The 12,270-nt window shown below is 35.1% G+C and overlaps 1 protein-coding gene across 4 annotated transcripts in view; it reads left to right on the plus strand.

Annotated features, from left to right (window-relative positions):
• Positions 1-11,273, plus strand: part of IFT81 (intraflagellar transport 81) — a 184,251-nt gene extending 172,978 nt beyond the window's left edge. For all 4 annotated transcript variants that reach the window (XM_039218976.1, XM_039218894.1, XM_039219054.1 and 1 more), the window contains 5 exons: positions 737-808; positions 893-978; positions 5,481-5,526; positions 10,602-10,745; positions 11,151-11,273. In XM_039218976.1, the coding sequence (XP_039074907.1) occupies positions 737-808; positions 893-978; positions 5,481-5,526; positions 10,602-10,745; positions 11,151-11,201 (399 nt within the window). In that variant the 3' untranslated portion in view covers positions 11,202-11,273. The remainder of the gene's footprint in view (positions 1-736; positions 809-892; positions 979-5,480; positions 5,527-10,601; positions 10,746-11,150) is intronic.
• The last annotated feature ends 997 nt before the right edge of the window (positions 11,274-12,270 follow it).

The raw sequence follows: 12,270 nt of genomic DNA on the forward strand, positions 1-12,270 counted from the left end.
GAGAAGCCAAAGAAACCTGTGGAAAACTTAGGCCACCCTCTACTAGCTTCCTACTGCACTTAAAATCTGACTTCCAAGCTATGTTCTGCAAGGCCCACCTGCCTCGTGAACTTCATGTCCATGTGCTGTTCTCTTCATCCACAGGGCCACAGCCACACTGGCCTTCTTCTTGCATGTCAAACAGGCTAAGCTTGTTTTCACCTCATGGCTTTTGCTTTTGCTGTTCTCTCTTTGGGACACTCTGCCTCCAATTCTTTACCTTGATCTCTCCTGTTCATCATCAGGTCTCAGCCTAAATGTCACCTCCTCCTAGAGGTCTTCTCTCATTACCCTACCTAATGTTGCCCGTTGGGTCACCCTGTCACATTCTACTACTACTGACTTTTCTTCATAGAATATATCCCCATCTGAAACCACCTTCATTACCTGACTCCTTGTTTATGCCTATTTCCTCTATTTGAATGAGAGCAAGGACTATAGTCTTATTCACTGTTGTGTCCCCAGCACCTAGCACAGAGTTGGTCATGCGGTAGAGACCTAATAAATGAATAACTGAACCTGTAGGTTTTGGAGTAATATGAGTAGTCTCTAGAAAAGATTGCAGCCTAGCCTATTATGGTTATAATCACAAAAAAATAAATTACTCTGATGGTATTTTATTATACGGTTAAAGTCATCCTCTCTGTATTTGATTATTCTTTCAATAATGTTGCCCATTTAAAATTATATATTGTAGGAAGTCAGAGGACTCCGTGAAGAATGTCTTCAGGAAGAAAGTAGATATCATTACACAAATTGTATGATTAAGGTAAAACAAAGAAAGAGGATCAAGAACTTTTCTGAGATTTTTCTGTATCAAGGACTTAACCTAAAACTTAGTCTTTCCACTTAGAACCTAGAAGTACAACTTCGTCGTGCTACTGATGAGATGAAGGCATATGTCTCTTCTGATCAACAAGAAAAAAGAAAGGCAATAAGGCAAGTAATTTTGTTGTCTCTGTGTTGAGTCACTTAATGTTTTCACCTATAGAAATTTCTTTTTAATTTTACTAAATTTTGTATTTAAATTACAGTGTAGTTCTCATACAGTGTTATATTAGTTTCAGGTGTACAATATAGTGATTCAGCAATTCCATACACTACTCAGTTCTCATCATGATAATTGTGCTCCTAATCCCCATCACCTGTTTTCCCCCCTCCTCCCCCACCTCGTCTCTAGGAGTTTGTTCTCTAGCGTTAAGTGTCTATTTCTTGGTTTCTCTCTCTCTCTTTTTTCCTTTGTTCATTTGTTTTGTTTCTTAAATTCCACATATGAGTGAAATTATATGGTGTTTGTCTTTCTCTGACTGACTTATTGCACTTGGCATTGTACTCTCCAGCTCCATCCATGTTGTTGAAAATGGCAAGGTTTCATTCTTTTTTATGTCACTTATGGAAGTTTTATAAATAAAATGGAATTACTAAATTGGGGGTACTTAAATAAGCAGATACTAAGGTATTATTTAGGATTAAATCTTGTTAAATATCTTCCTAATAATCCAGCCCTACTAAGTAGGAATACCCGTAATTTGCTTTCTGGATTTTTTACTTTTTTTTTTATCATGGTTAAAAAACCCATAAAACTTGCCATGTTTACCATTTTTAAGTGTATAGTTCAGTTGCATTGATCACATTCACTGTGCTATGCAGCCGTCACTGCTCTATAATACCTAACCTTTTCATCACTCTCAACAGAAACTCTTGTCATCAGTAAACAGTAACTCCCCATTCCCCTCCCCAGGAATACATATAATTTCATAGTTCCTTTTTTATAAGCACTCAAATTGGTCTATTTTTAAAGTCCCACATGGCCTGGACTCTTGTCATTTGCCTGCTCACTGTGCAGTGTGAGTGTTTTTCAGCTAGAAGCTGTGTGTCCGCAGTGTGCCAGCCTCAGGATGAGGAAGAGTGTGTAAATATCACTAGTCCTTATATGGTGATTTTTTTGGTATTCCCAGCTTGCAGCATTCTGTAATAAATCAAATACTGCCTTAAAAAAATACATTTATGGTTTAATTGCTAGCTGTGATAAAATGCAGTTATTGAACAAGCTAAGCTCTCTTTGAACCTTACCACATTCACATGTTTCCCTTTTACCATCAAGTAAGAACTCCAAGTATAGGATTCACTTTATCCTAGATTGCAGTTGAGATTTTTAGTGGCATATACATTAATTTTTCAAAAAGGAATCTAATAAATGGAATGTCTTGCAGAATCTAATTTTTTAAATATATAATGCACTGGAATGCAAGCCACACTGAAAACACCCTATAAATAGAGCAATGTTTTCTCTAATACTCTGACATATTACACATATTAAATGTACTTATTGGGGCGCCTGGGTGGCTCAGCCGGTTAAGCGTCCAACTTCGGCTCAGGTCATGATTTCACGGTTTGTGGGTTCAAGCCCTGCATCGGACTCTGTGCTGACATCCAGCTCAGAGACTGGACCCTGTTTCAGATTCTGTGTCTCCCTCTCTCTCTGACACTCCCCTGCTCACGCTGTCTCTCTCTCTCTCTCTCTCTCAGAAATAAACATTAAAAAAAATTTTAATGTACTTATTTACATTCTTTCATTGAGTAAACTTGGCTCAAATAAATCTGTATGGTCAATGTTAATATTTTACAAATGTGAGAGGTTTCTATTCTTGAAAAAAGACTTTTAAAAATTAAGTTTCATTTTTCCCAAAGTTATCAATATAAATAGGAAATAGGAAATATTGCCACTGAACTATTAGTTTTCTGGCCAGATTTTCTTTTTTGCCATTTTCAAAATTATCATAAACCTTTACCATCATAGAAAAAATATTTTGCCCTAACGAGAGTAGTACATAAGAATATTAAAAATAAAATAGTGTTAATTGTACTCTAAACTCATTGATATATGTTTAAATTATTATTATTATTATTATAGACACAGTTTTATACAATTATGGACAAAATGGGTTGCCCCATTTTCTACTTTTATGATACTTTTGAGTAAGGCCAGTGGTCTAAGAAATTAGCATGGGTTTTTTTTTTAAGTTTATTTATTTTGGGAGAGAGAGAGAGACAGTGTGCGTGGGGGAGTGGGAGAGAGAGAGGGAGACAGAGAATCCCAGGCAGGCTCCTCACTGTCAGTGCAGAGCCGGATGTGGGGCTTGAACCCATGAAACCTTTAGATCATGACCTGAGCCAAAACCAAGAGTCATATGCTTAACCGACTAAAATCACCCAGGCACCCAGAGAAATTAGCATGGTTTTGAAAGATGGCCTGCAAATTTTAATTTTATTTAAAGAGGCAGCATGTTTTATTTCAAAGTACTGAAGAGGAACTCATAAAATTTTCTTACTAACCTGGTTTTTCTAGTTTCAAGTTTTGTGACTTTGGGCATATCATTTCCTCATCTATACAATTGGGAGAACAATTTATACCACAGAAGATCAAGTTAAATATAATGCATGCAGCAGTATTTTGGAAATTATATAGCATGAGTTACTGAAGGACAAAGACTCTGTTCTGTTTTCTTCCTGAAACCCCAGGGCATGCTTGGTACATAACAGGTGCTCCATAATAATTTCTTGAATAAATTCATTGAATAAATGAAAATAATTACATATTAGTGTTATGTGGTAAAAGAGCATGAGACTTTGATTTCTTGATAGAATATAAATGGCATTCTGTGGGACACCTGGCTGGCTCTGTTGGTTGAGCATCCGACTCTTGATTTCAGCTCAGGTCATGGTCCCAGGGTCATTATGGGATAGAGCCCTGCGTCAGGCTTTGCACTGAGTGTGGGGCCTGCTTGGGATTCCTCCTCCTGCCCCCCCACCTCTCTCTCTCCCTCTCTCTCTCTCTGTCTCTGTCTCTCTCTCTCTCTCCCCCCACTTTGCTCCTCTTCCCCACTCATGCTTTTTCTCTAAAATAAAATCTTTAAAATATATTTTTTACTTATATGTTTTTTATTATATATAAAAGTATATTTTATGTAACAGGTATTATATAATATATAAATATAAGAGTCGGAGGCTTAACGGACTAGGCCACCCAGGCACCCTGAGGATTCTGAGTACTTGTGAAGGCCATCCTCTCCACTCTAGCTACGTTTACTTCCCTTGTTGCATGAATGCAAATCTTCTTCACTTAAGCTGCTAGAATTTCTCTTTGTGGTTTATGATTTCCTGGATTCCCAGTTTTGTGTTGTTTAACTTCTTACTACAGCATAACTTTATATAGAAACATAGTCTTTTTCTGTCTAAATTTGAGGTCTGAAGTCTCTTTTTATCTTGTCATTGGTTCCTTTGTCCTCATCTTCCATCGTTGTCCTTAATACTTCAAATATCACTTTTCATCTTATGAGGTGTAAAAATATAATTATACTTTTATATTTTTAAAAACACAATACAATGTTATTTGTATTTTATTTTTACTTGAAAATGACAGGCATTTTTAGCTTATAAAAGAAATGCTTATAAAAATAAAAGTAAGCATTATGAAGTATGGTACACAAAAACTGAAAATTATCCACATTGCCATGCCTCAGAAATACCTACCATTAATATTTTGGTGTATAATTACTCCATATTCTTTCCCCTGCATTTTTGTGTGTGTATGTGTGTGTGTGTGCTCACGCTCATGCATGCACATGCACACGTGTATGTGTGTTAGCAAATGTATGGGGAAATTTTATGTGTGTGTGACAAAAATAAGGTTGAACTTAAGATACAGTTTTTCTCTTAATTTTATATCTAGAGTTATTTCCACTTCAGCACTTATAGATCTACCCCTTCCTTTTTCCAACTCTCTATTATTCCTTTGAATGGATGTGCCATAATTTATTAAAAATTTCCCCATCTATTGACATTTAATTTGTTTTCAGGTTTTTACTGTTATAAGTAATGGTGATGTAAATAGTCTTTACATTTATCTTTCTTAAGTTATGAGAGGTTTTTTTGTAGGATGACTTCCCAGAAGTAGAATTGTAGGATTAGACGTTAATGTTTATTTAAAATGTGTATCCTTTCTCCTTTCTACAACCTCTTCAAAAATAAAGTGTGACTGGTGCGCCTGGCTGGCTCAGTCAGTAGAGCAGGCAACTCTTGATTTCAGGGTTATGAGTTTGAACCGCACGTTTTATGTAAAGATTACTTAAATAAAAGCTTTTAAAAATTATGACTTAGGCAGATGGGTTGCCATTGTTTTAAGTGTAAAATGGTACCTAAGTACAGAAATAGTACTTAACATTTTGATTCTCTTAACTTCTTATGTGGTGTTCTATGGTTTTTTTCCCCATAAATACTATTTACTAGAAGAACTGACAAAAGATGGTGAAAGAGAGTATTTGGCTTCACTCTGACTCCTCTGTCTAATACATTTAGATAGATATGCTAATTTATAATTTAGTTGTATGATCAAATCAATTGAAATAAATTGAAACGAAATCATTATGTTGATTCCTTAGGGAGCAGTATACAAAAAATATTGCCGAACAGGAAAACCTTGGAAAGGTAAGAATGTATTATTTATTTTTTTAAGTGTATCTAATTCAGGCTTTCACTACATGGTTTTGACACTGTCATTCTTTTTAAAAGGTTATGGTACAGTTTTCAAAGAGAAATTGGATCTTTCTTAATTTCTTACAAAGATGAAGATTCTTCCTTAGGAATTTATGCGTGTGTGTATACAAAAGTGAAGGTACATGGATTTTTGAAGGAAAAAATCTAATTTTATTTATTTATTTTTATATCTAGTTTTAAATAACAAAGAATTTATGAGAAGGTTCTAAGAAACAAAAGTGCCATGTGTAATGAACTACAATTCTCAGGTATCTCTTCATGAGATAAGTATATGTTTATTTATTTTATTCAGTAAGCACAAAGCTCATTACAATGATCCAGGCACTGGTCTTTGTCCTTTACAAATATTGATTCATTTGACATAAATAATCAAAAATCCTTACTTGTCATATTCAGCTCCCTCCCTGCCATTTTTATGAATGTAGTAATATGTGATTGAGTCTTGTTTTCTTAGTTTTCTGAGCCACTCCTAGTAGAAGAAGTGATGGCTAGTAAAGACCTTGACCATTGGGACTTAAATGACTAATTCACTGATTTTTCGAATTGACTTCATAAAGCAACACATTTGGATATTTTATTTTATTTTATTTTATTTTATTTTATTTTATTTTATTTTAGAAAGCACTTTGTTGTTTTTTAAATTTTTTTAATGTTTATTTATTTTGAGAGAGAGACAGAGAGACAGAGTGTGAGCAGGGGAAGGGCAGAGAGAGAGGGAGACACAGAATCCAAAGCAGACTCCAGGCTCTGAGCTGTCAGCACAGAGCCCGATGGGGAGCTCAAATCCGTGAGTGAGATGACCTGAGCTGAAGTCAGACGCTCAACTGACTGAGCCACTGAGGTGCTCCTGAACAGTCATTTTAAAGACACCGGCTCTTTCATTCTTTTCTCTTTTTTTTTAAGATCTTTATTTCACCAGTTGTACCTTCACCAATTGTCTCATCATTTCTTATTGTTTATTTGTTTGAATCAGGATCCTAATAAGAATTCATACAGTGCTGGGGCGCCTGGGTGGCTTAGTCGGTTAAGCGTCCGACTTTCGCTTAGGTCATGATCTCGCGGTTCGTGGGTTCGAGCCCCGCGTCGGGCTCTGTGCTGACTGCCAGCTCAGAGCCTGGAGCCTGTTTCAGTCTGTGACTCCCTNAAAAAAAAAAAAAAAAAAAAAAAAAAAAAAAAAAAACATTAAAAGAATTCATACAGTGCTATTAGTTGATATAGCTCTTAAGTCTCTTCCTGTAGGTTATTCTTTCATCTTTCTTTAAAATATATTTGTTGGAAAATTTAAGGAAAAGAAAACCTACTTATTTGTCCTAACGGGTTTCCAACATGCTGAACTTTGCTGATGACATCCCTATGGTGTCAACTAGCATGTTCTTCTGTGCCCAGTATGTAGTGTGGATTGGTAGTTAGACCTAGAGGAATTCAATATTTGGTAAGTACACTTTATAGGTAGGAGTATGTATTCTTTGAGGAGGCTCTGTTTGTGTAATATAGGCAGCCAATGAAATAACTTCTGAGACCCATTAATTCATCAGAGGTTGCAAAATGATGGCATTCTAATTATGTTATTCCTTCTTCATTTGTTGGATGGAATAATTCTGTAAAGAGCAACTCCTTATCAACTATTTAGTTACCCTAAGATACAGCCCATATAAGAAAGGCAGAATAACTGCTTGATTTGCTTATTTACTGGTTTTCAAACTGATGAGGTGTTTTTGTTTCTTATCCTTGGCAAGTACCTTTATGACTCCTAGATTTAACTTATTGGAGATATTTTGATCTATTATAATTATTATTCCTGTCAGTGCTCAAATTGCCCCCATGTTAAGCCAATAGGCACCTCTTGAAGTCAGCTCCTGAATCCTTTTGAAACAATGCTGCTAGATTTTGATGGCTTCTTTTCTGGTATGACAAAATGTGCCAGGCTCATCCTGGACTTTTCCAATTCCAAAGCTGGAATTGTCTATTTTTCTAAAAAGTGTTCATCTGTTCTTTCTGTATGATTGGTGAATAAATGCCCCTCATATTAATGTAAATTAAAAAAAAGAAAGGAAAGCTTAAGCTGATTCCTCCATTCCATCAGAGAAATTGTGAGTTCTGTACATCTTCTTCCCTTTATGGGATGACATCCCATACTCGAAAAGGAAAAAAGAAATAATTTCATATTTGAAAACATATATTTGAATCAAGTTTTAAACATTCACTAGAGATTCAGGGGTTTTAGGATTTAGTATGATTGTCAGTAACTTGCTTTCACCCAAACACTTCATATCTTAGGTAATATATTTATTCATATGAAAACATTCCTCAATTTCTTGTGTTTTAAAAAGTATGTGGATGGATGCTTTGTGTACAGAAATTTTTATCAAACCTGAATTCTTTCAAAGACCCAAATGTAATTGCTACATCAGAATAAAGATTATTCTTTGCCCTTCCAGTGTAGTGTTTTACTGAAGAATCTTTACAAAAAGTGATAATAGCAGTCTGACAAGTATATTTCAGCAAAAAGAGCCATTGATTAGCTCATCCCCCAAAAGTTCCTCAATCCCCTCATTCCTAGAGTAGACTTAAATTTGAAGGTAAATACTGAATAAATCTAGACTTTCAATGTGATGATAGCCGAAGCCTTCCCAACCAGCATAGACTGAACATCCACAGACCTCCAAGTCCAACTGAGTTTATGGAATTAATCCAACCTATCATAGTGCTAAAATGCACATGATCATATACTAGAATTTGCCTTACCAAGTACTGTGGAATACTGTACTGAAAGTTATAACTCACCCCCACTATACCACCTCCCCTTTAAACAACAATGGAATTTGTGATAAGTATTTTTTGTTCATTATAACTATCAACAAAATAAATCTGTATTAAGTGGCAGTAACATTAAAAATAAATTATATACTAAGGCAGTTATATTCATAAAGTTACAGGTTTCAAACACACATGGTTATGAAACACATTAAATTTAATATTTCTGACACAGACAATGCCCACATCCTGTCTTTGGTTCTTTAACTTTTATAGGTTGTTAGGATTTTTGACAAGGAAACTATTTCAATAATATAAGAAAATTTCACTTCAATAATATAAGAAAATTTATAGTTAGGTAGTACCTTTCTCTTAAAGTCATTCTAAAAACTCTTAAAATTCTAGATCTGACTTAACTACTTTTGTTTTACTTCATTAAGATAAAAATATTTGTTGTAAGATACTTTGTTTTAAGTTTTTATTTAAATTCCAGTTAATTAACATACAGTGTAATATTAGTTTCAGGTATACAGTATAGTGATTCAGCACTTCCGTATTACACCCAATGCTCATCACAATAAGTGCATCCTTAATCCTCATCACATCAACTATTTAACCCATCCTCACCCACCCACCTCCCTTCTGGGAACCATCAGTGTGTTCTCGATAGTTAAGAGTCTGTTTCTTGGTTTGCCTCTATTTTTTTGTTGTTGTTGTAACATAGACTTAAATAGATGTATTTGCATGCCAGGTATTGTGTCAAAAATTTGCTGGTTATATTTAAATTATATTTTCTTAATTCTGCTTTGTTTCCTGTTGCTATTTGCTGTTAATTTTGCTTTCATTAGCAATAGCTGTGGAGGACAGTTTTCAGTCAAGTGTTTTGAATCTAGTCCTAGCTTAGTTTAGCCTCTTATTGGTGCAAGTACCAATGACCAGCCTTCTCATTTGTGTCCTTGCATCAACTATTAGATCAACCATACATCAAGGGAGGAAAGAATAGGGACCATCCTTTGTTACCTATTTCTGAACCTTTGTTTATTTTTCTGTCCTTAGTGATATCTCACATTCAGTGTCACAGTGTACACTGTTTCCTGGTGTGTGCGCTCTCATCTTCTCTGTTTTCCTCTGCTTACTTGCTTTCCATCCTTCCCCTCTTCCTTTCTTCCTCTCATTGTCTCTGACTTTCTGCTAAGCCTCCTTTCAGTCACCCTTTCTGAATTTGCCATAATATAGAACCAAAATATATTTTTACAACTTATTGAAAGCTTTTCTTATTCTTGTTTATAATGTTAGAGTCTGTGAGTAGAACAGTTTTGACAGATGGAATCATATAGGCTATTAGTAACAAAAATAAATCTGGTAAGGGTTTGGGCCTATTTAATAGTATACTTTTTTAAAAAATTACAAAACTTTCCCCCTGAGGAATATATGCATACAATTGATTTATTTGGGTATACACAGAGCATACACAGATCCAGGAAAGAATAGAATATTTAATAATAATAACATATAACACATGATAGTTTATCAAGTATTTCCAGATCTACTGCGTCTTATGAAAAGATAATCTTATAAGGGAGATAATTTTATAATTATCCTCTATTATTAGCCTTAATTGACAATTGAGAAAACTGAAGTCCAGAAAAATTGTCTTACTTAGAGCTAGTTACCAAGCCAAGTTATATACCAAAGTCTTCCGACTTTCAAAATATGCACTCTTTTTTTTTTACACCATGATACTGTTCCATTTTCCACTTTCATGATTCCCTTTATTCCCTCACTGCCTTTTCTTCTTCTTTCCTTTTTTTTAGGGGAATAGTTGGATGATATGGTTGTTCTGTTTTGAATTTTTTAAATGTTTATGTATTTATTTTTGAAAGAGAGGGCACAAGCCAGGGAGAGGCAGAGAGAGAGAAGAAGACACAGAATCTGAAGCAGGCTCCAGGCTCTAAGCTGTCAGCACAGAGCCCAATGTGGGGCTCAAACCCACGAATCATGAGATCATGACCTGATCTCACTTAACCAACTGAGCCAGCCAGGTGCCCCCCCTTTTATATTTTCATATTCTTTTTATCTTCAAGCTCTCCTACGTCTATCATAAATTTAATTAACTTTTATCATCTTAGTTTTCATTCATCTCACGAAAACCTGATTTTTAGTTAACTGTTCTTATTCTATGTTCAAAGCAGACCATAGCAATGGAAGTAAATCGCTGTAACTGAGATTTAACTATTTTTTTTTAATGATAGAAACTCCGAGAAAAACAGAAGGCTGTACGAGAAAGTCATGGTCCAAATATGAAACAAGCAAAAATGTGGCGTGATTTTGAACAGTTGATGGAATGTAAGAAACAGTGCTTTCTGAAACAACAAAGCCAAACTTCCATTGGTCAGGTAATTCAGGAGGGAGGAGAGGACCGGCTGATACTCTGAATTCATGTGACATCGTTTGAGGTTTTAGTTGATGCTACTAGATATAAGCATAATCCCATAATGTATTCCTTTTCTTGAAAGTGATTTGTACGTTTTGCTTTCAGATTAGCCATTCCCTATTAAGTTTTCTTGGAAGATAAAATATTAAGGTAGATTTAGGTTTTAAAGTTTTTTAATAATAAAAACAGTTTTTATTGTTTTGCTTAGTTTATTGTTTGCTTAGTCGTGTTGTCTGAGTTTTATGAGACAGGAGACTAAGTTTACTCTCTGTAAATGTAAACATATGTCCATTAAGAAGCTTGTAGTTTTTTAAAAATGTAATAACCCTGTGGCTTAAAGTTCTTCTTAATCTTTTTTTAACTTTAGAGGAATCTTTTAGGAACTAATATCTCTTGTTTTGAAGAAACATTTATCTGAAGTTCAGCAATTCCTACAGTTTCACTTCAGTTTCTCTTCTGTAAAATTCAAGAAAATTTACTATTTTGAATAATGTGCTTGTTCTGTCTGATTTAAAAGCAAATAAAACTTGGTGCATGTAAGCAAATAAAAACTTGGCTATTTATTTTTGAATTTTATACTTGTATCAAATTTTTTTAAAGTATTTTATAGTATTGTTTGTTTGTTTCTATTTTTGAGAGAGAAAGAGAGCGTGAGCAGGGGAGGGGAAGAGAGAGGGGAAGAGAGAATCCCAAGTAGGCTCCATGCTGTTAGCACAGATCCCAGTACAGCGCTCTAACTTACAGACTGTGAGATCATGACCTGAGTCAAAATCAAGAGTCCAATGCTTAACCAACTGAGCCACCCAGGCACTCCTCATTTTATAGTATTGTATCAAATTTAAGGATTCGTTGTTATTTTCACCCAAAATCTAACATAGTGTAAAAAATAGTCATGGAATATATATATTATCATGTGCTAAAAAGTTAGCATGGGATTCCAAGTGAGATTCAAGAGTCTAAAGTGCTTCTTATTTCTGCTTCATTTGGACAGGGTACTTGAAGATTTCTTTGATTTTTTTTCCTTAAAGAATATTACTAAATTCATATACTACCCTTAACTTCATTTCAGCCTCATTATACTTTTTTTTTCAAGTTTTATTTACTTCTGAGAGAGAGAAACAGCGTGAACAGAGGAGGGTCAGAGAGAGAGGGAGACACAGAATCCGAAACAGGGTCCAGGCTCTGAGCTAGCTGTCAGCACAGAGCCTGACACGGGGCTCAAACCCACGAACCATGAGATCATGACCTGAGCCGAAGTCAGATGCTTAACCGACTGAGCCACCCAGGCGCCCTTCATTACACTTTTTTAAATGTCTTCCCTTTAGATTTGAAAACTCAGATTTCATATTAGCATGTCCATCTTGGGTTAGTTCTTTGTAGCTATCCTGCGGGTGGTGGTGAGGGCAAAGAACATTTCAATGAAGAAAGTTGTTTCAGGACGCCTTGGTGGCTCAGTTGGTTAAGTGTCCAACTTTAATTTCGGCTCC

The sequence above is a fragment of the Hyaena hyaena genome, unplaced genomic scaffold (genome assembly GCF_003009895.1).
Source record: "Hyaena hyaena isolate Hyena2069 unplaced genomic scaffold, ASM300989v1 scaffold_0, whole genome shotgun sequence".
Taxonomy (NCBI): Eukaryota; Metazoa; Chordata; class Mammalia; order Carnivora; family Hyaenidae; genus Hyaena; species Hyaena hyaena.